General features: G+C 37.2%; 1 protein-coding gene across 1 annotated transcript; it reads right to left on the bottom strand.

The window, feature by feature from the left end:
• Positions 1-839: 839 nt before the first annotated feature.
• Positions 840-27,862, bottom strand: adgrg11 (adhesion G protein-coupled receptor G11). Its single transcript, XM_072694588.1, has 25 exons — positions 27,792-27,862; positions 27,008-27,121; positions 26,179-26,235; positions 25,990-26,043; positions 25,576-25,611; positions 25,414-25,443; positions 21,729-21,767; positions 21,543-21,578; positions 21,397-21,423; positions 18,923-18,964; positions 13,213-13,350; positions 12,302-12,352; positions 11,159-11,227; positions 10,762-10,912; positions 10,479-10,641; positions 9,186-9,320; positions 8,788-8,898; positions 7,880-7,922; positions 7,656-7,759; positions 6,081-6,211; positions 4,517-4,782; positions 3,938-4,028; positions 2,387-2,694; positions 1,173-1,307; positions 840-989 (listed from the first exon to the last, which is right to left on the bottom strand). The coding sequence occupies exons 1-24, from the start codon at positions 27,820-27,822 to the stop codon at positions 1,174-1,176; spliced, it is 2,361 nt and encodes a 786-aa protein (XP_072550689.1). The 5' UTR covers positions 27,823-27,862; the 3' UTR covers positions 840-989; position 1,173.

Here is a 27,862-nt window from a genome sequence, read left to right on the forward strand (position 1 = left end):
TCAGCAACACGGTGGCCTCTGGAGCTTCGTTGATTTTTATAGTTTCCCTGTCCTTGATGTTGCCCTTAAACTGAATGTCCTTTTATCAGAATTTGTCTAAAGTCAGACTGAATCTGTAGAAAAAGTCTTAACAGGGGTCCAAAAGTCTGGAGAAAATGCTTATTTTCTTTTTCCTAATTTTAATACAATATTCTCTTTATTACAGATGATATCATCAGCAACACAGTCTGAGCTGAGCAATAAAATCATTCAAAATTAAACATCAATTTCAGAATTTTGTAGTATTTGGTGGCATGCTTTGCAGTGGAGCTGCATGGATGTTGTGCAGGTATGTGTAAAAGTAGTCATCTAAACACAAGCTTCAGTGGAAGAGATCAGATTTACATCACATTTGACCTTTCTGCACAATGGCCTTCACATGACCAGTAGCATATTTGATTACATTTGAATATTACCCAGAAATGAAACTTAAAAGGTCTTTTTTTAGTAACAACAGTGCTTCTATTTAGCTCCTAGCAACCCAAAGGTCTATCTGAATACTTAAATTGTTCTTCTCAACAATGGAAACTGTGCACGGTTCATTACACAACCTCTTAAAAATGGCTCCATATAGGACTGTAGAGACTTCCAGATCATTATGAGTAACTTTCAGTATTATTTTCTGTGCTATTTAGAAGCCATTTAGCCTGACATGCATTTTGTGCTTTTAGACATTTTGGACCCCATTGTATGTGCACAATAAAATAATTAAAAGAATCTAATTGAAATCAGTCATACATAACATTACATATGAAAAAAAATGAATACATATTCATATCATATATATATATACAGTTCTCCACAAAAGAGCTGGAGAAATCTAATGCAGAAAATCCACTTCAGATTTAATGTCCATTAACTAAACAGCAATGCAGACTGAAGACTGGTGGAGAAGAGGATGTATGATTTGTGCAGTATAGTAACACAGTTGTCTTGATTTGAGGGATGACCTGGATGGAATATATATATATATATATATATTATTATATATAAAATCAGCATATATATATATATATATATATATATATATATATATATATATATATATATATATATATATATATATATGCTGATTTTGAGACAGTATTGATTGAAATGCAGTCAATATCTGCTCGTATCCAGTGAATCAGTACCTTAAAAAGTTTTCGGCTTTTCATACGGGTTCTCCATTTGCGTGGCCTCTGTGGTGTTGCTGGTGTCAGCTGAGATGGGTGGCCTCTCCCCCACGATCTTGCTGGTGTTGTAGTAATAAATGAACAGGAAGAATCCTAAGGAGAGACATAAACAGTTCCTCAATTAGCAAAAATGTAAGAACGTAAATCAAGTAATTCATGACTTTACATTTTTCATATTGTTGCTGTCCAATGAAAAACATGTATCTCCAAAATGGGGACTTAACTTTGAATGGAAGTCAATGTAAAATGAAATAAAAATAAAATAAATAAAAAAGAGTTTATTTCAAGTAATTTAGAGCATTTCTATTGGTTTGGTACAAAGTGTACAGAGCAGTTACAGGATTCAAAGCATGGAGAAAACTAAAAATGGACAAAAAATAAATGGAGATCCATGGTTTTCTTTGGACAGCAGCAATAAATGTACTGTATATATGCACACTTTATTAACATTAAAATGTAGATTATCAGTGTAGAATATGCAAATGTTTAGAATGCTTACTGTGTCACTACTTAGTAACACTTCCTTGGGCACAAATCACAACTTACAAATGCTTTTTTGTAGCTGAAAATGGTGGTTTATCAGGTTCTGCTGATGTTTGGTGGAATCCATTCTTCTTTCCACACATGCAATATTGTCAATGCAAATGGTGGCAACACTACCCCAAAACATGATAGATGCATGCCATGCTTCACAGTTGGCAAGTTTCATTAAATGCTGATCCTTTTTCTCCAAATGTACCTTTGCAGATTGTGACCATGGGGTTCTGTTCTGACTTCACCAGTCTACAGCACTTGTCTAGATGTACCTACCTTGTCTAGATGTCCTGTGGCATACATCATCAAATGTTGCTTAGGGCGTCCAAACCTTTGCTTAGGCAACACTGATGATTCAGAATTTACTATGCAAATGGGATTTGCTGTTTGTTCATCTACCGAAACTGTGTTTACTACTTCTCTATTAAACTTAATGACAAATGTGTTTAAGTATTTTTTCATGAAAGTGAATGAGAATGGTGATACCATCACAACCACCTTGGATACAAGGTTGACAGAAGCACTGCAGAAACCTTTGGAAAACCCTAGCCACAAAATACTAACACGTTTATTACTGAAGATTTTTTTTAAAGACGTGTCTCATAATACTCTTTGAAATAGTTTTTTCTATGACTCACCTTGAAAGGAATTGAGGATGGTGAATATGTAGTATGATGGGAGGCGAAGGGCTCCGTAGGCGAAGAAAGCAAAGCCCCAGGTTAGTCCGAGAGTGCAGGACAGGCCCATTACGGTTAGGACATCCGAGGTACCCGTCTTTGTGTGCTTACCCGAGTCCGCGGGTGCCTTATGGTGGCCTGCTGCAGTTCTTTTGAGGAGGACGATCCACCGCAGCATGATAATGAAGGTTGTGAAGGTGAAGGCGAAAATTACAGAGTAGTAGCCGATGTTCACCACGTAATGGACAACAGAATCTTTGATCCAACACCTTCAGAGCAGAAGCCAAAGAGAAGGATTAGGAGAGTAATACATCAACTAGTCACGTAAAGTGTCAGTGAATCAATTCTGACTTACTTTTTATTATTATTATTTAGCTTTTGTCTTTAAATTAACAAGAGGAAAAGGTTAAGTACTTTCCTCATGAACAGTCATCATTCTGTAATCAGCATCGTGCCTATAATAACAGGGACTCCTCAACTCCTTAATTTCTCTATTACGCAAATCCAAAGGGCTGAAGAAAATATCTGCGGGTAAATGTAAATGTTCCAAAGCTCATTTTTGGTGCCCCCCCATACCACCACTTCAGCACCACAGGGATAATTGCTTTTTTGAGACACGTGGGAAGGCACCTATTATCGACAGGTCCCCTAACTCTGACCACCTCTGCATATTGCACAATTCCCTTTCCCCCTGGTCCAAAAAAAAAAAAAAAAAAACAGCAAAAAAAAAAAAGGAAGTGGGAGACCTAAGGCCTAAGGTGGGATCTGAGGTCTTTTTTATATTCTTTGAGCGATTTGCAGAGAGAGAGAGAGTGAGAGATATTGTGCAATACACTGAAGTGCCTTTATCGACCACCTAACAGTGGCAGGAACAGCAGGAATTAATTAACCTAGTATTGGTGTGCCAACTATAAAAAAACTAATTAATATGAAAATAGCTTTTACCTGTGTGATAATATTTTGTTTTATTATTTAATGTTATTTTTTAAATATGTTTTTTTTTCATAATATCTTGGTGCTCTTGGGAGCCGCCTGTTGGCATTGGGGCCCTAAGTGGCCGGCGTAAATCGAGTATGCTTTGGGCCGGCTCTGGTTGCATGTTCAATGTGAAAACAGCTTAATAGAGTGTTTACTCTCTTAAATAAAATCATAGTTCAGAGATTCCAGAGACATTAAGGGAACAAAATGTAAGTAGGACAAAACGTATCGGGCTTGGATCTAATGTGTTTTACCACTGGGTGAGATAGCACAGATTTCTGTGAGCGAGAAATCCAGATTAGACCTAATATGGCCTAATATTAGACTTCTGGTATGGGCATGGTGCCGACAACAGAAAGTAACATGACTTCAGAGGTCTGTAGGCTTGAGCAGAAGTAATCGTATTAGCAACTAAAAATTACTCAGCAAAGTGTAAAGCAGAACTGTACTACGCTACATGTAACTCAGGAAATGGAACTAGCCAATAAGCAGCCGCTCTGGCTAAATGAGCTGGATAGGGTCAGGGACACTTACATTTTGACATTCTTTCCCGTATCACTGTATATGACAATCTGGTCGTACTTTTGCATACAGAAGAGCACAGTCACGACAATAGCAGGAGGTGCTGAAAAGAGAAATGCTCTTTTAAATGATCTAATCAGATATAGTACAACTGAGATAGTACAACTGAACACATTAACGGAACACTGTGTGAACACTTTGCATGTAATTTTAAATAATGGTTATAGAAAAAGTCATCCAGTAATTTTGCACATTAATCTTAAGCAGGATATTTCACAGGAAACTGAATTTCCCTCATACTGGTTTAATGCAATATGTACCAAATGCCCATTATAATATTCACCATTTATTTGCTTGTCCAAATATGGAAGCTAAGTCACAAAAAATAAATGAACTCTTTATGTGATGTCTCAAAAACCAACATATTTACATGTCGCCACTGACGGAAGCAAAACTCTATTTTCAGTTTTTCAATGGTGTAGGGCAGTACAGTGACCTAGACCAGGAATTTAATTTTAGTCTTCCACATGGTGTGGTAGCTCACTGGCGCCCTATAAAAGCACATCCAAGTGTTTTTGCTTTTGAACTCACCCCAGCCAGCCACACAGATCTTGGTGAGGTAGTGTCTGATAGGATTGGAGTTTCTGGCCAGCTGCAGACAGAGGTGGAGTGCTTCCAGGCCAAACCATGTGAAAGTGCTTAGCAGGCAGTAGTGCATAAAGCCTGCCATGAGCTTACAGCCTATTATGCTGTCCGTATTTGCCACATACTCGTTGGTCAGGAAGGTCAGGTTCAGCAGGACCAGCGCCACCATCAGGTTGATTAGGATTTGGGCCGCTTCACTTTTTCTTGCCCTCCTGTGAAGAAACGGTGGAGACATTTATCCCACTGTTTTTCCCAGTGTTTTTCAACCAGTGCTGCATTCAGTAATGAAAGTGTACAATTGCTTGGATGAGGGCAGGCAGAGTAGTGGCTCTGAACGACAAAGGGGTTCCCAATCTTTTTCCAATTCCAACATCACCTACACGACCAACCACAAAGGGCCCACAAGAAGATTTGATTGAGCCATAGCCAAAATGCCAACAAGACAGGTTATAATAATCACCAAAAATGGATCCATAACGGCCCTGCTAAAAAACACTGCTGATCACCAGCAAAAAAACAATATCTCTGTTTGATTTTCAAACACTGGTCATGGTCAACCAGCAGCACAGCAGCACAAGAGCAGCTTAAACCATTATAATGTTTTGTTCTTAATAAGCTTTAATCAGCTTAGACCAGTTTACTTATACAGATTTTTTTTACAGTTTTTTATACAAACATCTTTGTCAAAAATGTCTCCTTTTTTCTCCCAATCTGTTACTACCAATTAATTCAGCTGTTAATAGCTTCACCTAGCACTAGCCACCGCCTCATTTTAAACTTTGTGAGCCAGCACACTCGCCCCAGCTCCACCACACCAGCTAATAGACACCTGCCAGCCAAAATGGCTTAAGGGTGATGAGGGCAAAGAGCACAGCCAATTGTGCTCTGTCGGACTCTGGCCGCAGAATGGTTTAACTAAATAAAAACTAGATAAATGAGTTAGAATGTCAGATTATAGAAACTGTTCACTAAAATACAGGGGGTTAATGAGCATTTACTAGAGGTAATTAACAGCACATTTTACCTAAGTTGTCTGGCTGTATTTGTATTGGGAAAACACATTCGGAGCTTGAGTTTATATTTTACCTGAAAGTGAACATTAAACTGAAATTGAACTTTTTTGTTTGTAAAGGAAATGTAGAAAAAACGGTATATATGTGAATCCATTGCTTTTTAGGGCAGCTGTATACACGAGAGTCAGTATTTGACCCCTTTTGGCTAGGAGGTAACTGGATGTTTTTGCTGAGCTTTTAAGCTTTTCAGTTTGAAAGTTTCATTTCAGTTCATGTACATGTACATGGAGACACATTAAATTTTACTTCTGTGCACCATTCAATTTAAAATTGACTTTAAATGTCTACATATTGTAATAGTTTAAAAGCAAAACTAAAAAAACCCCAAATCATTTAAAAATACAACACTCTAATAGTACCACCAAGGCTCATTGGGGGGTATTAGAGCAGTGTAATGCAGAACTATTAATGCATATTTACGCAATTTAACACCATACCTCAACAGGAAGTGCATGAAGAGGGCCACGCCCAGAAAGAAGATGGACAGTCCGCAGCCAATAGAGGTGATATAAGTAAGGTTGTTCAAGTCTGTGCTGGAAATGGTGGAACTATTATCAGGTGGGTTGGGCTGTGGAGACACCAAAAATACGTCAGCATACTCTCGGATGAGAGCTGGAAGAGAGGGGCCAAACTGCCTAATTGCAGGATTTAATGTTGAAGTAATGCTTTGCTTCCATATATGGACTGGGGAGCAACCATTGGCATATAATAAATTGTATAATAATATAATAAATATATATAATAAATAGTTTTTTCATACTTCAGCTATGAGGCTGTTCCATTGTAAGAATGCTCAAATGTAGATTTTTTTTTATCAAATGTGAATAAAGTGGTGGATGGGTATGTGCAGGTTGTTGTTGTGAGTAAAATAGTCCCCTCAAAAACACATATTTGTATTTTGTATTTTATACCATCATATAAACTCAAAAGAGACGTGTAGTTTGACTGCTAGTTTTGGAGGGTAAATAAAATGGCTTTATTTGTGTTGTACTTAATTACTATTACCACCACTCTAAAGACATTAGATCACATAGAGAGTCGATAGTGCTAAGTGTCTCTACAATGAACCACAGTTTCACACCAACCTCACTCTGAATGTGTTTATCTCTAACAGTGAAAACTGCAAACAATAATAAAAAAAAACAAAACAACAATATTACTTTTTTAGAGGGATGTCCCGTTCCTACCAGTGACTTTTTTTTAATATATCAGGTATCCTCTAGACGCCATTGCTGAAGCAAGGAACTCATAAACTGCCCTATACACTTTGAGACCACATTACAGTGAACAAAACTAAAAGGAGCTTTTATGTTTGGTTTACTGAAATAAGCTCTCAAATGGTGTTAAGGGTATGTTGCAGAGGCAGGCAGCAAGGTTGGACGGAAAGTTCCAGAAAGACTTCAGCTTAACTTAACAAGGCTCAGAGCTTTGTTGTAAATGTGACACAACAACACCAGACAGTACACAGAACCTTTGTTACTTATTTAATTATATGGTTATAATTTAAACCATTCTTCCGTAAAAAAAATATTTTATTCTGTTTTTGCCGTTTAATGCACACCTACCATAGCTAATTCAGCCTTACACATGAGAAATTGACAAACAGACACACACACACACAAAGTGAGTTGACTGCTGTGTTTTAAAGGAACAGGGAGCTGAATGGTCAGGAAGACCAGTCAGATTGGATTTATAAAAGTTACTACCACACTAAACAAATGAGTTAGAATGTCGGATTATAGAAACCGTTCACTAAAGATACAGGGATTTAATGAGCATTTACTAGTGGTAATTAACAGCACACTGTACCTAAGTTGGCTGTATTTGTGTAAACACAAAAGTCGGCTCGGATTGGTATCATTAGACTACTGGGATCGGATTGGGGCAAAAAACAGATCGGGACATCCCTAAATTCTGAAAACACCTACTGAAACACACGTTCAGTTAAAATGTAAATAAATTTTAATAAAGACAGGTAATGACTGATGTAAGTAAACAAAAGAGAATCTTACTATCATCAACACGGCAAAGAATGTCAAGTGTTCACATTCACAGGAGACACTGTCACTGATTCTTGTGGTGTTACATCCCTCAGTTGTCCAGTTGGGCTTGGACCCTGGTGACAGCAGTGGCAGTGGTCAGTTTTTACATAAACATCCCAGATTCAGTGTTCTACAGTACTGAAAACAACATTTACTCCATGAAACAAACATTCAGTCTGACTTAATATACCAACCTGATCCACTCCAAGAGAAACACTGAGGAGTGGCTTGTTTCTGCTGAGGGAGAAAAAAAAACAGTTTTCTTGAAAGCATTGCAGCACATCATTAAAAACAGTGAACTCTACGATCATGTTACAACTATAATGCGAAAGTTGGCCAAAGTGGGAGAGGCAACTGGCATTAAAGCAAATGCTTTAAAATCTGTGGGTTTTAAATTAACCCTTTAATGCAGAATTACAAAAAGCTGCTATTTATTCTGATTCCCTCCTTTATGACATACTTTCAGAATCCTGTCAGAATATTTATTTTCATGTTATTCATATGACATATTTTATGTGATAGTAAACAAATGTAGACATATTTAATATTTAGATTTTTATATTTTCATTTAAACCTGTAATTAAACAACAGGAGGTTTAAGAATTTTATTAATAAAAGCGTACAAAACTAAAGGTTTCTAGAAATCATCTGGACATATGCTGTACATGTGATGGAGGAATGGACAGTGCATGCAGGGGGTGTGGTCTTATTAGCCCTGCAGTGTGTAATGTTCCTGATGCCTGAGATTGAGGAGCAGCTTTGCTATTCAACTGTTTTGTATCATATCGAATTATTTCAGCTAAGATTATGCTTCAGGATATTTTTCCAACTATATGTAAGCTTCTCATCCTTAGCTTCGAACATTCCCATTTTATTCCCATTAATTCCTGTTCATTCACGTTAATTCCCATAATTACCCGTTTATTCCTATGGTAAATATCCCAACTTTGAAAATTACCAGAATTTTGCAACCCTAAGCTGTTATGACAGACACTATAGTCTTTGATGTGTGTATACAATTAAGGACATAAAAAATTGAAATAATTTACTGACGTTTATTTTTTCTTTTGGGTTTAATATTAAAGAGGAATTTTTAAATGACCTTGTCGACTTTCTTGAAGGTGATGTTAATCGTGTTGGTCAGGTTGGCTATTTCTGCTCCCATATCAATGGAATAGACTTCATCATTTAGAACAGTGCTGTTCTTCTCATCCTTACAGATAGTAACAGAGAGGCAAAGAGAGAGAGAGAGAGAGAGAGAGAGAGAGAGAGAGAGAATGAGAGAGAGAGAGAGAGAGAGAGAGAGAGAGAACTGTAATTGGCTTTGAAAGTCCATCCTGATGAAACTGGCATCTGGCTGCTGCTTTTGTCTTTTATTCAGAGCACATTAAAACGACACAGTGCTTCACAGGAGAATAAACTGCTTAACAACTGCTCAACATGAATATTCCACATCCTCCAGCAATCAAAATTGGAAGGACGGATCAAAAACCTCAGTACCTTTGTGAAATTAGGGAAACGGAACACAGCTGTGAAGAGTTTGCTGATATTCTGGCTGAGCGCTTTTTCAAAAGCCTCCTTTGGTACAGAGATCAGCCTTGGATATGCTTCTATTTGAGTATTATCCTCGATGATCTGCAAATATGGGATATTTAAACTGATAAATCAAACACATTCCATTATGATTTCATTATAAAAAAATGTCAACACTCATGCCACATCATCTCACCATTTTTTCCTAAAATGTTGCAAACGTTCTGCACATTCCAGAGCAAAATTATAATTGTATATTTATTTGTTTTACTTGTGTATCTAGTTGAATTATGACTATAGTATATAACGTATGTTGTACATATGTATGTCCTTATAGCTTGTGTGTTAGTGGAGGATAAGTAAGAATTTTGTTGTACAGTGTTACTGCCTGTTTACTGCGCAATCTTATTTTCAGATTTAAAACAAACAAACAAAAAAACCCTAAATATTAATATATTTAATGGGCTATAATTTAGCAAATGCCACATTTATTAATTAATAATTATTAATGTCTCTGCAGAGGATGTGAACTTACTTACATATAGAAAATCAACAACAGCAACCAAGGGTGCCCAAACATTTGCACAAGACTGAATATATCCAGTTATAAGAACCTTTTATCCATGCCAACAATGACATAAGGTGGCAACAACATCATGCTGGAGGGATGCTTCTCCTCAGCAGGAACAGGGCATCTTTTTAAAACTAAACATTGGATAGACAAAATACAGGAAGAGACTGCAGGACTACCTTCTTCAGTGTTCTAAAAAACTACACTACGGTGGTTGCAAGCTTAAGGCCAAAAAACACAGGAGTGGTGGAACAACCAGGAAGTGCAATGCAAATAATCCTTTAACCAGGAAAGAACCACTGAGGTATTTGAATAGTTCTTTGAGTTGTCATGCCTTTACTTAAGAAAGGTATACAGCCTGCTGTATATAGTATAATATAGCATATAGTTTGTTCTCTGACTGGGTGAGAGGGTTGGGTTAGGTTAACTTTCTGGCACACTAAACCAAACATCCTTCCATGTCACACTGTGGGCACCCCTGCCTTATTCTAATCAGAGTCAGCCTTGTGGAATAGGTGGTCATCCTTCTGTTCTGTATTGCTTTTTATGTGTAAAGTGATGCAAATCAGCTATTAATATGTTGGATTTAGACACTCAAAGAAGAACTGGCAAGGCTACCACTGAGCTGCTCCCATAGGACATTAGCAGCAAACAGCTCATCATAAAAAGAAATCATAGGGTGTACTTACCCCAAGGTTTTTGTCAGGGGAGTAGACAAATGAGGTGCTTTTCAACTTAGCTGGATCTTTAGGCTTCACAAAAATACCTTGCACCTCTCCAATGGACACAGAAGCTGAGGTCTTGTTTCCCATTTGTTCCAGAATATTTACGGTTAAATTCGCCAACACTTCACTTGGTGGGGTGAAGAACACAAAAGAAATAAAGGGTCAGTGTTTGAGAGAGAGAGGAAACCATAGTTGTAAACACTGATGAGATTAATATAAGATGAGGTTCTTAATTTTTTTTTTTTACGCCTTATCAGTAGTTGAGTCTTCCTTTGGAAAAAGAGAGGTAGTGTTTTCCATTGCAATCGTTAGTTCTACTGATTGGACAGGGCTCCCACACTTTGAACAATTTGGTGATTGACCTTGGAACTCAATGAAGTCAACATTAGCATTCGTTTCTGCGATGGAAAAAGGTCATGTCAGTACAATTAACTATGCAATAAACCAGTTGTCTGTAAAGCACAGTAACATTGCTTATACCATGTTAGAGCTGTAACACAATGCCATTGTGTCTGATCCTATGTCTGCTATGACAATATCTGCATCATGTATTTATATTTGAGACAGAAAGTAATGTCATGTAAAATGAAAGACATAAAATTCCTTAAAAAACAACAGATGCAAAAAGGTAAAACTGTACTTACTTAAATCACAGCTCATGTAATTGGCATTTGTGCAAGCCGATTCTGTATTCAGACAGGTAATGTTACAGGCTGCAAAATATGATATGGATAAATAGTTATGTACACAATTAGCAGCATTTATAGATTGCTTTACATGGATCCAGTTACCTGTAGCATTCGATATACCTTACATATCCACACATTTCATGCTGGAATAACAACACTTTTTTACACAGTCCACAGGACTTTTTTTTTACACAGGACCACATAAAATTTGTTGCGTAATTAGAGTCCTCTAGGTGCCTTTTGGCAAACTCCAAGCAGGCAGTCATGTACAAATTCTGAGTCATGGGGTCAAAGAAATTATTTGCAGACCTCAGAAACAGGATTGTGTGAATGCATAGGTCTGGAGAGAGGTACAGAAACATTGCTGCAGTTTTACAGGTCTTAAAGAGCACACTGGCCACCATCATTCAGAAATGGAAGAAGTTTGGAACCATCAAGAATCTTGAAAACCTGCTGCCTGGCCAAATTGAGCAATCAAGAAAGAAGAGCCTTGGCCAGAGAGGTGAGCAGGAACCCGAGAATCACTCCGACAGAGCTCCAGTGCATCCTTGTGAAGACGGGAGAACCTTTCAGAACATCAACCATCCAGGCAGCACTCCACAAATCACACCTTTATGATAGAGTGGTCAGACGGAAGCCACTCTTTAGAAAAAGGCACATGATAGCCTGCTTGGAGTTTGCCAAAAGGCACCTAAAGGAAACAAGATTCTCTGGTCTGATGAAACCAAGATGAAACTTTTTTGCCTCAATTCTAAGTGTCTTGTCTGGAGGAAACCAGGCACTTCTCATCACCTGCCCAATACTATGGAGAAGAATGGAGAAGTATAGAGATATTCTTTATGAAAACCTGATCCAGAGTTCTCAGGACCTCAGACTAGGCTGAATGATCACCTTTCAAAAAGCATGAAAATCTGCAGGAAGTGTGTGATGTTATCATGTCAACATGGACAAGTCAACAGTTTGTGGAATCCATGCTATGAGATATTGAGGCTGTTTTTAGAGCAAAGGAAAACCTCTAGAATGAGTACAGTCTTCCTAATAGTAAAAAGTGCTTAATGTGTGCAGATTATAATTCAGTGCTGGTGGAGTTTTGATTACCTCCATTCATGTAGACTTGAATAGTATCTCCCTGACATTTTGTAAAGTTCACTGCAAAAACAAAACAAAGCAAAACAAAACTCAGAACATTGTCTTTAAAACAGTGGTTAAGGTAAGATTTGTATTAAATGTTAATCTCCATATTGTCCACACAAGAAAAAAAATTAGATTCAAAGGATTTTCTGACTATTTCTATTTCTAATATTGACACAATGTAAGGGACATTTTCAGATTATGTAAAATTAGTTGTCATGACAGTAACCATACACTGATCAGTCATAACATTAGCACCACTGACAGGTGAAGTGAAAAACATTGATAATCTTCATCTACAGTGGCATCTATCAAGACGTTCTTGAAGGTGATGTGTAAAAAGCAGGGGAAATGTGGACAAGCATGAGAATGTGAGCCACTTTTAAGCCTGAATCAGAACATCTTCAAAACATCAGGCAGATCTTGTGAGGTGTTCCCAGTATGCAGTATGTTCAGTACCTGATAAAAGTGCTCCAGAAATGGACAATTAGTTAACTGGCAAAAGGATTCTGGCAGAATAAAGGGGATCTACACCATTTTAGGCGGGTAGATTTCACTATTATGGCTGATAAGTGCATGTTGGTTGCGTCTAGGGGTCAAGTGATAAGATTCCACCTACACACCAACAAGCTCTGTGAAAGAACTTAGAGAAGAAAACCTCTTGCTCTCCTGTAATTTGTCAACCTTGGAATTAACTCTGTGATAGCAGTCCTGTTTGTATCTACCTCACAGTAACATCATTAAACCTGGTAATAGACATTAGCATGGCTCTTTTGTCAAACACAAGAAAATGCTCACTGCTAATATGGAGCTGGAATTGCTACACAGTCTGTGTTAACCTAGCAAATCATCATAATGCCAAAATATTCTTAACTTACTTGTTGTGATGTTACATTTGCCATCCACAAAGAAAATCTTTGCATTGGGTCTGGTATCAGACTTTCTGGTAATATTCAGCTGGTAGTTGTTGACCTTGTTTATTAATAACCACACACCTAGTGTGTCAATTGTGCAACCTACGGGGAAACAATACCAAATAGGTCAGTTTATTACTGTACTGTATCTACACCTGCCATATGTTGCCACCCTTCAAATATTTCTGCACTCCCCTCTCGCCACCCCATAAACATTTTTCTACATTTGCCCCTGAGCATCTTTCATCAGAAAGGACATCTGGAACAATGTGCTTTGGACAGATGACTCTTGAGCCTTGATGTTGGTTGATTTCTCAGTGTTCTGAGATCTTTTAAAATCCTTTCATAGACTCATCTGCATCTACAAACCTTCTTCCTAAAGGAATCAGAGAGCTCTTTGGATCTCACTATAGTAATAACACTCACTTTACCGATCAAGAGCAAACTAAATGTCTGAGGTTTAAATAAGACTGGCTCCTTTTTCCTTTCTAATGACTTCTGCAGCTGATGTGCACCTGTTAATAAACCTCATAAATGTGAATGTTAAATGACATTTTGTCTGTTGTATGTATTTAGTTATAATACCTCCAGATATAAATATTGTTAATATGAAATTATGAAATATTCACATTTAAATAGGTTCATGAGTTGTCACAATATATTATATTAATATTATATATAATATATATATAATATATTATATTATATTAATAATATTCTGTGATCACAAGTTAAAATGCTAGCTAGCACATCCTTGATTTTGTGGGTGGGATAACAAATAATGTCTTAACTGGAGGAATTTGTTTATTATCTTATAATATCTCATAATTCTCATAATTCTTATATTGTTGTTTTGAAAACTTTAACCTCGAAAACAATTTTTTTAAATAATCTTCATATGCAGCACGGAGGTTAGTTTGCAGATGGTGAAATAAGTTCGTTGTTTTCACTTGCATCCAATTTTCTACATGGTTTGCAGAAGGCACTCTTTTGAGAAACCTCTATGTTTTCGCAGTAGTCTATCCTATCAGGCTAACGGGTGCAGTGAACACACTTGTTGTGAACTCTTAAGGCGTGTTTTTCAGTGCTTTCTGCGGAGTGACATACTCAATAATGTCTGCTCGCACATCGTTAAAACAACAGTTAAGATATTACAGTTAAGATATAATTATTAGACGATACATATCGCACACCCCTAGTGTGAAGCATGCAACTCTGCACAGGTTTTATTTTTTCACTGTGGAGGTTTAGACTTAAACACAAATAAATAAATGTCCTACGATGTTCCTAATAGTTGCTTGATTGTTGCTATGTAGTTGTTATGTATTTCTGGTGGATGCTAAACTGTCCCAGGTGGTTGCCAAGGTGTTATGATGATGATGTGTCTGAAAATTGCCCTTCAGTGGGTGCAGAAAAGTGTGTCGTTATGAAATGCCCTTTTGTGCTGACCCTACTTTTCAGCAGAATAAAACAGGTGTCATGTTGTGTCAACAAACTAAAACATGTAGAACCTAATACTGATTAACCCCTTAAACTATTTCCTTTACAATCTTACTTAAGTAATTTCAAACTTCAAATTTTTTTCCCTGATGATGGATGATTCATAAGGAAGCAGAAAACATCTGGCACATCTGATCTGATTATCTTATTTACACACACACACACACACACACACACACACACACACACACACACTAACACACACACACACACACACACACTTAAACCCCACACATGTTCAGGGAATAGAGGTCCCTCAATGTAACAATACATTGAGGGACACATGTGCAATTAAGGATCAATTTGCAATTATCTGTAAAAACTCTGTAAATAATTTAAAATTAAATTGTAAATAAATATTGTTTTTCTTACTTCTATTATTTATATTGTGTATATATTGGTAAATTATCTATGATTTGCATCTGAACGTCTTGCTATCCCTTTGCTGCTGTGACACTGTAAATTTCCCCACTGTGGAACTAATAAAGGATTATCTTATCTTATCCTATTTATGTTATTAATTATTATTATTTATTAGATATAACTTGTGTATACATAACTCAGATAATTCATTATTTAATTATCAGACCGAGGTCTCAATAACTCAAACACAGCGCCCTCCTCAATTATTGGCACCCCTTATGAAGATGTGTTCTTAGGCTTCTTATAAATACATTTGTTTCCTAAATAAGAGAAAAATCAAGTGCATTTACTCAGTGGGAATGTTTTTTTTTGCCAACAATTAATCTTCTCCTATGACATTTCAAAAAAATGGGAGAATACAGAGAGAGGGATCTTTGACCATTCCTCTTTGCACATCTCTTATAAACCATCCAGGGTCTCCTGTGCACTCTCCGCTCACCTATAGGTTTTCAATCAGTTTGAGGTCTGGGGACTGAGATGGCCATGGGAGAAGCTTGATTTTCCTTGATCTTCTGTCTGGAGAATCATTTTTGTGTAGATTTGGCCATTTGTTTAGGGCCATCTTATCTTCCATCTTCAGCTTTCAGGCAGAGGCTGTCAGATTTTGGTTGAAATTGTCCCAGTATGATGTCCCGGTTCATGATGTTATGCACAACATCCTATCCTATCCTAACAATGTTTGCGGGGCCTTTGGAAGAGAAACAGGCCCACAGCATCACCGATCCTGCCCCCCCATACTTCACAGTTGGCATGAGGAGCTTTTTCGGATAATCATCTTTTGTGTTACGCCAGACCCACAGCTTTATCTTGGTCACATCTGCACACGGCCCCATTTCTGCTTAGTGAACTCCAGACATTTACCTTTATGTTTGTAAGTGAGTAAAGGCTTTTCTGTGCATGCTTACCAAACAGCTTGTTGGCATGCGCCTAATGGTTGTTATGGAGACTTTGTGACTCCAAGATGCGACTGTTTGATGCAATTCTCCAACAGTAACTCTTACCATCCTCCTCACTGTGCGTGGTGAAAAGATAAACTTGCGTCCTCGTCCAGGCTGGTTTGGCACTGTTCCAGTTGTTTAAATGTCTTGATGATTCCTTTGACTGTAAATAGGGGCAGGTGCAGGCGAGTGGCTATTTTCTTGTAGCCATTGCCTGACTTATGAAGGTCGACACACATCTGCCTTACTTGAATGGTGTGTTCTTTCCCATGTGGACGACAAGAGTGGATAAGAAAAATAGGCCTTTGTGTCATCTCATATTTATACCCCAGGGAAACAGGAAGTTATGAATTACTAATTAATGGTTCCTAGATAATCTGATCTGATCAAACTACAGTAGAAATGACAGAAATGCTTTCATTACATTCATTTTCTAGGAATTGTTAGGGGTACTAATAATTGTGGAACAGGTGATTTTTTTTGTGGAACAGTCAGAGTTTTTATTCACTTGAGTTAAAGGTTACATTTTTCTACATTGTTCCATGTAAGATTATGTTTCTGCAATAAAAATTGAATTTCATTTATTAAAGGCTTTTAACACATCTTAACCAGGAGTGCCAATAATTGTGGAGGGTGCTGTATGTATAAATTATGATACATTTGGCTTTAAAGGGTTTTAATACAGTCTGTATTGCTGTATTGACATCACACTGCAGTATGTGATGAGGTACCACAGCAAGCTTTCTCTGAAGTTGGAGAGACTGAGTTTAGTCTAATAACGTAATATTGATCTTAGTCAATGACGAAGCCTATTTCATTGTACATTACGCACCACAGCTTTTTGTGTGCTTGTCGGGCCCCATGTAATGCTGTAGGTCAGTGTTCCACAATCGGCGACCTAACTGTTGGCCCGTCACCAAACACACACGCTTGCACATTTACCTTACTGGCTACAAAAATACGAGAGCAGAACAGTATAGCCAAAGGCTAAAAGCTAGCTACTTTCGTGTAGCATTGCATATGTAAGTCCTGCTTGCACAAAAACATGGCCAGTGCTAAAAAAAAATTAAAGTTGATAACGAAAACAGACTTTTGTTTTATTTTAATTTTGTTGTATTTTACCAGAATGCTAAGCCAACTTGCTTGCTATGCTCCCAAACTGTAGGCGTATGAAAGGTGGCTAACATAAAGCGGCACTTCGAAGTGTTGTCATTTCAATGACAACTTCCCGGCAAAATCGGAGAGTTGAAGACAAGTTCGATTGTTGCCTACAATCATTCTGTAACTCCCATCCATAAGACCACATCTGCTCAAGAAAACGCAGCAACGGCATCTCTGTGGAAATTAGCGAACGCTAAAAAACCTTTCACAGATTCCGAGTTGATAAAGACATGTGTGGTTGATATGGTTGTAAAAGTTTTGGGCTACAATGGAAAAACTATGAAAACTGTCGTAGACTAGTTGAAGCACATACCATTATCAGACAATACTGCAATGGAAAGTTTGGAGGTTGTAGTGGAGCACTGATTGTGTGCCCTGCTCTCACGTCTGAAGGAGGACATGTCTGCTGCATATCATGATCTGTCTTTTTATCATGAGCTTTCCTAGCTCATGAGCTGCACCTTCCTAAGCTCCAGCAACACAAAATGCGTTCTTGTGGAATACTAATATAAAACTTCAAGGTACGATTTGAGAGCTTCAGCCTCTCAAGTCAAATCCTCTTGTTTTTGCGTCAGCCGTTTTTCTGCTTTTGCAGATGGCCAGGCTGCTTCCATATCTGGGTGAGGCATCTCTTCAGATGGAGACCTTGGGAATATCAAAATCAGATTTGCTCAAAGAGCAGCAAAAGGATGTTAGTGGGACTGACTTTTGGATTAACATGATTCCCCAGTTCAGCCAGGCAAGACGGATTGCAATGCTGCTTCTCACAGTATTTCCCTCCACCTACATCTGTGAGTTGTCATTTTCTTCAGTGAACATGATCAAAAGCCAGGACAGAAACAGACTCTCCAGTGCACACCTAGACCAGTGTCTTCTCACTGGCACAACAGAGCACTGCCACTACTCCAGGTCTCTTGTTTTCAACCTAAAATCATTCAGCTGCAGTTGACATACCTAATTTATATCATGTACTATAACAACAAACAAATAATTAGTGTACAATTATGAAACATTATCTGACTGATGCACTGGCCCTTGCTTTTGCGGTGTTGTAATTGGGAACCCTGCTGTATGTGCCCTTTTAATTTTTCGTCCGCCCTTCAAACAACCTAAGTCCGTTACTGCCCAGACAATCCCTAAAAGGTACATTTATTTATTCAATATACAATTGTGTATGCCTCATGTCTATGAAATCCCCTTATGTTTCAGTTGACTCCTTTTTAGACATAATAAAGAAATAATACACTTTTATTTTTAATTTGACATAAAATGAATATACTTAAATTATTGCAGTGGTTAGAACTGAATCGTCCGAGCGACTGGTCATCCAAGACAATGAATTCTTTTTTTTTGTGATTGGATGAAAAAAAAATGTTTCTATATGCTAACAGCCTTATAACCTAGTCATACATCTTTTTAGAGTTTATACCTGTCTTACACTAACTGCTAAATGCTACGGATTATAGTGTGAACCTGTACTGACATTGGTATGGGCCACAATAGGTTGTTTTTGCTTATCGGGTTACATCAGAAATTTCTTGTCAATAAATCCTCAGTACCTTGTGACCTTGGCTATGATGCTAATACATGTAAGTTGTGAGACCTACATTAATAGAGTAGGGTAAGAAGGAGAAAAGATAATGGATACCCACTTTTAGTTGTAGTATTTGATGAATTGTCTGACGTATTGTTATCTGCAGAAGAGAGAAAAACATGGGTAAAGTGGTCAGCGCTTGTACAGGGAATTTGTCAAGATTAAAGTACATGTCAAGCCAACTTGACTGACCTCCACAAATGTTTTTCTGTTCACAGTAACTGCTGACCCATTAAGCAGGAGTTCCATATCACACAATGCTACTAGCACTGAGAGTGAAGACTAGCATGTGCCTCCTCTGAGACACGCAAAACTCCTTCATTACATTTGCATTTACATCATTTGGATGGGACTTTTATCCAGCCTTTCATTAGAATCATATTACACAGGTACACATGTGGACAAAATTGTTGGTACCCTTCGGTTAATGAAAGAAAACCCCACAATAGTCACAGAAACAACTTAAATCTGACAAAAGTAATAATAAATAAAAATTCTATGAACATGAACAAATGAAAATCTGGCATTGATTTTGAACCGTGCTTCAAGATTTAAAAAAAGTAAACTCATTAAACAGGCCTGGACAAAAATGATGGTACCCCTGAAAATAATGTGACCAAAGGCACATGTTAAATCAAGGTGTGTCCACTAATTATTATCACAGGTGTCTACAATCTTGTTATCAGTCAGTGGGCCTATATATAGGGCTACAGGTAGTCACTGTGTTGTTTGGTGACATGGTGTGTACCACACTAAACATGGACCAGAGGAAGCGAAGGAAATAGTTATCTCAGGAGAAAAAAAATTATAGACAAGCATGTTAAAGATAAAAGTTATAAGACCATCTCCAAGCAGCTTAATGTTCCTGTGACTACAGTTGCACATATTATTCAGAGATTTAAGACCCATGGGACTGTAGCTAACCTCCCTGGAAGTGGCCGCAGGAGGAAAATTGATGACAAATCAAAAAGACGGATAATACGAATGAGCCCAGAAAAATTTCTAAAGAGATTAAAGGTGAACTTCAAGCTCATGGAACATCAGTGTCAGATAACACCATCCGTCGTTGTTTGAGCCAAAGCGGACTTCATGGGAGACGACCAAAGAGGACAAAAAAAAAAAAAATCCAGACTGGAATTTGCCAAACTAAATGTTGACTAGCCCCAAAGCTTCTGGGGGAAAATGTTCTATGGACAGATAAGACATAAATGGAACTTTTTGCCAAGGCACATCAGCTCTATGTTCACATATGGAAAAATGAAGCATGAAGTCTCATTGACAGTTACAGGAATTGTTTGATTGCAGTGATTGCCTCAAAAGGTTGAGCAACAAAATATTAAGTTAAGGGTACCATAATTTCTGTAGTTTCATGAGTTTATTCTTTTTAAATAATTCTGTTGAATCATGGTCGAAAACTTTCATTGGTTAATTTTCATAGTATTTTTATTTATTATTACTTTTGTCAGATTCAAGTTATTTCTGTGACCATTGTGGGTTTTTCTTTCATTAACGAAGGGTACCAACAATTTTGTCCACGCGTGTAAGTGAATGTTACCATGAGCGTTAGGGCCCAAATGTGCTTATCAGTGACGTTTGGTGTTCTGGGCCAGCCAGGGAATTGAATCCCAATCTGCCCCAGGGAACGAAGTGATATTACCCACTTTGCTAGACCAACATCACAAACTGCATTGCAACTGTTACTACTACATTGCCCCTAGAGCGCAAAATGCTCAACAAGGTAATTTTATGTTACACAGTTATAAAGAAGGTTTTATATTAAGGAGACCTGTGGCACATGTAGTGGGAAAAATACAATTGGGTGTATTTAAAACATACTGAGATTTGTCTAAGTACATTGTAAATAAACCAGCAAATTTATGTACTTGCTTATGTAAGCGCTTGCAAGAAAACCTTGATCACTCAAAAATGTAATATAAGATATTTTATAAATATATTCCTATAAAGTAAACTTTTAGTTAAAAGGAGTTTAATTTAATTGAATGTGTTGCTTCTCAAACTTGTATTGTACATGTCTTGTACATATTTGTGTATTTAAAAATAAAGTGTATTAAAATCTACTACAGTAAATCACTTAAAGCACACTTAAATGCCACCTTGCCATATAACATGTCTTAAGAAGAGCCTGTGCAGGAAGCCTTTAAATATACTTGTGTACCATTGTTTAATAATGCCCTGCTAATTATAGGGATCAGAGAAGTTCATGAAGTTCATAATTATAGGGATCAGAGAAGTTCATGATGTTACCACAGATTATGTTTCTTTCAGAATTGTTAAACTGAAGAGCTTTAGGTTTAAATATCCTTCATCAGGGATCAGAGAAGTTCATGATGTTACCACAGATTATGTTTCTTTCAGAATTGTTAAACTGAAGAGCTTTAGGTTTAAATATCCTTCATCTGAACAGTGCCAATGTGGCCCACCCAGCTCAAGTAATGTGACACAGACAGTTTTATTTTTGAATCCTACATTAATGCAGCAGAGTAAGAGAGAGGGAAGAAGCTGGATACCCACCATCAGTCGCTTCAGTCACAATTTGTACTGTGAAAGAAATGGAGAGAAAGAAACAAGCCTGAACAAAGCATGATAGTGAAATAAATTTGGGAATGTTTATGAGAAAAAGTTGATGTGCATGAGGAGGGGCAGCATGAAATTCTTACAATATTTAGAATATATTTTCTCGTTGATTTTGGCATCTGTAAAAAGAGAGAGAGAGAGGCTCTTAGAACTGAATAGTGAAGCAAATTTAAATATTTCAGAATATTTTATTTTGAAGCATGCACCATAGTTGGTGATAAATGGAAATAATGGTGATAAATAGATAAATGGAAGCATTAAATACTTACACTTTTTTTGAATGATTTCTGTCACATTGCTCTTATTCACTGTAAAAGAACAAGAGATAGAAACAGGCCTGTATCATTGAATTGTAAACTAGATGCACATTTTTCATTCAATTCTTTGTTGTGAAGCATGCATCACATTTGGGCACACATTCACTAAAAGGGAGAATTATTACAGAGGGTCTACAGAAAGTTTGCAGTGGGTGGGGCTGGCAAATGTGTTACATAAAGTCACAAGCCATGTTTATGAGGTCCTGGGCCCTTCACATCTAAAAATGTCAAAATAGTAAATATGTGGTCTATGACACAGAGCTCTACGTTAAGGCTTTGATGACAAGGCTTGAGTCCTTTGCCAGACAGGGTCACATAAAATGGTACACGAAACACACCACAGCACCTTTTTCAAAATACATTTTGGACCTAAAGTCCACATTGTTGAAATGCCACTAAAGAATCTATTCAGCCAATGGTGACCTGACAAAACTAGACTAGTTTTTTTCTTGTTTATATACAGTGCATTGAGGAAGTCTTTAAACCCCTTCACTTTTTTATGTTTTATGTGGACTCTTTGTAAGTTGTCCCCCAATCAATCTGCACTCAATACCCCATAATAAGAAAATAAAAATAGAATTTTTGAAATGTGTTAAAAATGAAAAACTATAATTTAGCTTGAAAATAAAAATTTAGATCCTTTGCAACAACACATAAATATTGCTCTGTGAGCCTCCCATTTCTCTTGATTATCTTTGAGCTATTTCTACACCTTAAATGGAGTCCACCTGTGATAAATTCAGGTTATTGGACATGATTTTGGAAAGACACACACCTGTCCGTATAAGGTCTCACAGCTGACAATGCATATCAGAGCAAAAATCAGGAGATGCTTATAGAGCTCAGAGATGGGATTGTGTGGAGACAGATTTGGAGAAGGCTGCAAAAAATGTTGTTGTGAAAGTTCCCAAGAGCACAGAGGCCTCCATAATTCTTAAATGGAAGACATTTGGAACAACCAGGAGCTGGCCAACGCACCGAAATATGTAATTACCAGAGATTGGCCTCAGTAAGAGAGTCACTCTGGCTGAACTCCAAAGATCCTGCATGCAGATAGGAGAAACGTCCAGAAGGTCAACCATAACTACAGTCCAATATGGACCTTATGGCAGAGTGGCCAGACAGAAGCCTTTCCTCTGTAAAAGAACATTTCTGTTCTTGTGCCACAGCAGCCGTTCTGTCACTTTCACCCAGATGGGACAGTTGCCCTTGCACAGCCTTAGGCGACCTGACACCCTGTAGCTAGCTAGTTGGTAGTTTGGCCCTCCTCAGACCACCATTGGTAGGTACCCATCACTGCTGACTGGGAGTCCTCCCTGCATGACTTTCTATTTGGCAGACGCTCTGACCCAGTTCTCTAGATATAATGATCTGGCCCTCGTCAAAGTTCCCAAGGTTTTTACTCCGCCCATTTCTCTCACATCCAACATGTCGACTACAAGAGCAGATACTGTTATGGCATAATCAATGCTACCTACTTCCTATGTGAGTGATCATAATGCTTTGGGCCATAGTTCTACAGCCATGGTTCTGGCAGCAGTATCTCTATGTGAGTGCATATTTGGCTTTCCATCTTAGGATAATGACTTATTTCAATATTTTTATTTAGTTACTGGAGTTATTGAGTAATCCTGTGAAATCTGTGCCAAATGGACTTGACATCAGTTTTTTTTGGCTGTCAAGAAAGCAGAGGTTTTTGTCTTCTATAGTTTTAGGCACATTTCTCTCACTAAGCATTTTTATACGTTTTTGCAAAACACCACAGAAAATAGTGTGACTACAGAGTTTAATTTTTTAAGCTACTCACACTGAACTAATAAAACTAATAGAGATTAGACTGTCTAATATCTGTTAACAGTTAATAACTGTTAGTGTTCCGGGGGGACCCTTCCAAGGACAGTGAAGACAACAAATGATCAGTATTGGATTAAAGAACAAGGTTTTAGTAAAGACTGAAATCACAACACTTCCCTTTCATCCCATGACTTAACAGGATAGAAAATTATTTTTATGGTTACAAGAAAGTGATGTCACTATTAACTGATGTTAATATATGTTAATGCGGAAACAGATCCAGATCTGATCTGCCAAAGGTTAGATATTAATACACTTATTTAGTAATACATGTGTACATCCCGGGAACACCTGGACTTCAAAACGATCTTGCCATCTCCTTTGAGAACTCACTGGTCACTCCATCTACAGAAGCTAGAAGCCTTGGTGTAGTCCTGGATGATCAATTATCATTCTCAAGTCATGTCTCAAACGTAACTCGGTCCTGCAGATTTCTCCTGTACAACATACAGAGAATTCGACCCTTCCTCTCTAGAGAGTCACCCAGGTGCTTGTTCAGTCTCTCGTCACTTCGAGACCTGACTACTGCAACTCTCTTTTGGCTGGTCTCCCTCTGTGCACCATCAGGCCCCTGCAACTCATCCAGAATGCAGCGGCATGGGTCGTCTTCAATGTACCTAAATTCAGCCATGTCACTCCACTGCTGCGTTCTCTTCACTGGCTTCCTCTAGCTGCCCACATCACATTCAAAACCCTGACTCTGGCCTACAAAGCCAAGAACAGACCAGCCCCTCCATACTTGATGGCAACGGTCAAAAGCTCATCTGCACCAAGAGCCCTTCCAGCTTCAAGCACGACTCGGCTCGACCCGCCATCCCTCAAAATCGCCCAGGCTTTTTTCTGTCCTGACACAGAAGCAGTGTCCGAACAGCACAGAGTTGCTTGCTGTCTTCAAACGCAGACTGAAGACCTACCTCTTCCGAGAATACTTGGGCGAATAGTAGAGTACTACGGTCTCCATATTGACTTGTACTTTGTGATGTCTAAACTTAGAGGTATCTTTGAATTCTAGTCTATTCAAACTAGCTGCGGTTATTCTTGAGTAAACAGTGAGTTGAGATATAATCAGTTGAGATATAATATCTTTATGAATAGAGGTGTGAAAACAACTAATTTTAAACATTTTAAGTAGTTATTTTCCACACTGCAGCATTTATTTTTACTTAATATGAGATTTAAGATATGTAAGATTTAAAATTACTACTAGCAGATAAAAAAAACTGAAAGGTAGCTTTCCTAAGGCCACACTTCAACAGCCTGTGGTCTTTCAATGACATTTATATACTGTTACAGTTCTAAAGGCTTCAGAATTTTGAAGTGTCAGAATTTCGTTTGTCAATTATGATGTCATTTCACACCAGGCACTTGTATAACAGCTGATGCTTGTTGGAATTAGCCATATCATTAATTATATAGATTATATAGAGTGAGCTGTTATAAAAGGCTAATATAGGATGTAAAACCACATTCCCCTTTAGTAAAGTGTCTCTTCCACTTGGAGAAAACAGGCTTCCAATTTGTTGAATAAGCATGTCAGCATGGCAACACAACAGAGTAAACATTCAATAACAGCCTTAGGAAAATCATCTGCTTCATTATAATCACACAAGTATTAGAATAATAAATCTAATAAAGAATAATAAAGCTAATAACCTTTGAGCTAATAATGGGTACTAAATGGACTTTTGCACCTATAGTTCCTCAAAGAATATCCACACTTTGTGTCAGAACAAAATATTGTAAAAGTAGATGTAAATAAGGGAGGGAAACACAAAATACTTACAATTTTCTTTGTTGTTTTTAAACATTTCTTCTGAGAAAGATGGAAAACAGAGCTAAATAATTATTTGCATTAATGATATTTAGATTTAACAAGACCTGGGTCATATTCTAGTCATATTGTTCCTGTGCTTCATAAATGACATGAAACTTTAGAGATTCTTACTTAGAAAACGCTGTGGTTGGCCATGTGAGGACACATCTGCAACCGCATTAGAACATGCATGTAAACATAAAAAACTTATTTCTCTTGTAATTTTATGTTACTCTTGTCTTTCCTAAATATCAGTAAGGGAAAAAACTTGACTTGACTTAAGTCTAAAGCCTCCTGTTTACCAAAGAAAAACAAAAAAACACATTTGATCTGCAAGTGACAACTTTCTCTGTTCACACTCAAACACAGTGTGTGTATATAGTAATTTCTCTGCTCCCTGAATTACAGGCTATCAGGTTTTTGAGTTAAAGTAGTGAGATTTGCATTATTGGTATTTAAATGCATTTTAGTTTTCACACTCAAATAATTTAGGAAACATTCATTTCAACAGACTCGTAGAATTTATTGGCATAAAAAGAAGCATACCTTGTGTATTCACTGATGATATATTTTCCCGTAGAACCATTAATAGGTTGTTGACTAAACAGAAGAGAGAGACACACACAAACAGAAACAACATTTTTACCTACTGCTTTTGAGTAGTTTTGAGAAGTAACAAAAGGCACTCCCTTATAAATGTGACTGTTATCTCCCAAAACTAGGAGCTAAACTTACTCAGGTCATTGGTTGTATCAAAGGATAAAACACAGACGTTGTGCGGTGGTAAAACTCCTGAATGAGAAGAAAAAAATGAATATTTTCACTTTCACTGCTCAGATCAACTTAAGATGATGTAAGTAAACATATTATGCAGCTGTTTTTAATGAATAAACTTGAGAATTTGATAGTTTGCCCTACTCATACTTCTTAGTTTAGTCTCGTTCCTAAATCCTTGTAAACAATATACAACATAAGTATATTTTAATTTTTGTTTCCCATTGCTCAGCCCTACCAATGATTTCTTTCTCTTAAATTGGCCAGTGGTGACCAGTTGTGTCAACTCCAGGGATTAAACCCAATCTCTTGTAGGTGGGGTGAATTTTTAGAAAGCTTCACCACCAGCAGAAACTTAACCTTTAAAAAATATCTGTGTCTAAAAGTGCACAGTACTCTAAAAAAAAGGCTTGCTGTTTAAACAGGTTAAGTAAGTCAGTAACTTAAAATTTGACTTGGGAAATTCATGGAACATCAGAAAAGTGTATATAGCAGAATAGAAAAAGAAGGATTGTTGTTCTGTAAACTCACTATCTGATATTCAGTTAGTCAAGTCAAGTCATGTCAAGTCAAATTTATTTGTATAGCGCTTTTTACAACTGTTGTCGTCACAAAGCAGCTTTACATAATTATTACTTAATAAAGAACAGAGACAGAGAAGAAAGAAGAAATAACATGAAGTTAGTTTAAATGTTTAGGTCAGAACTCAAATCATAAAAAATGCAACATTTTGAAAAGTGAATTAGTAAAGTTTAACTTTATTTTAAAAATGAGCTCTACCAAGACTTACCAGACATATTACAGAAGTTGCCCATTTTTGGGTGTTGCACCAGTCCAGTATAGCCACCATCAAACACTACAATGTTACTGCAGATATTGTTTAATGTACAGGTGTTACGAACACCTAGGAAGAGAATATGCATTTTTATAGAGCAGCTACAGTGAGTATTTGTGTTACCACTAGTCTGTATTTATCATTGCATGTATTTTCTGTGATGCCACGATCTGTGGAATAGTATACATATATAACCCAGTACTAAACACACACTGGTATAAACTGACTCATACTGGATATTAAGAGTTGCCCAAAAATATGGTTACTTTGACCCAGCACTACATTGTTTTAGTGTCAATCACATTCATCTGAACAGCCCTCTTAAACTCTTAAGAGTTTAAGTCTCTATGTATAATTCAGTTCATAATACCTTATAATCATAACCTTATGTCTTGCAATAGGGAGCATAAATTGAATAAATATTCAAGCATTGATTGATATATTATTTAATGCTTAAGCATGTGCTTTAAGTCCCTATGTAGGTAGCCTTTAAAGAATGTGTCAGGAAATTATTTCTAGCAATGCTGCACAATAATAGCTTTACATAAAAAACAAATACTTTTGGATGTTATTACATAAAAAACAATAGCATATTTGCAAAGTTATTAATACATTTCATGCATGAGCTTTAAAAAATGCATTATAAAATAAAATAATGGCCTTCCTCTAGGAGTATAGAGTTCATCTAGGATGTATTTGTACATAACAGACAGCTACATAGCAACCAAAAACGACTCACCTGATGCATATAATACAAAGATCACAGCCATGATCAGTATAGAGTTGTAAAGTCTAAACTTCACACCAGGC

The sequence above is a fragment of the Salminus brasiliensis genome, chromosome 1 (genome assembly GCF_030463535.1).
Source record: "Salminus brasiliensis chromosome 1, fSalBra1.hap2, whole genome shotgun sequence".
NCBI classification, from domain to species: domain Eukaryota; kingdom Metazoa; phylum Chordata; class Actinopteri; order Characiformes; family Bryconidae; genus Salminus; species Salminus brasiliensis.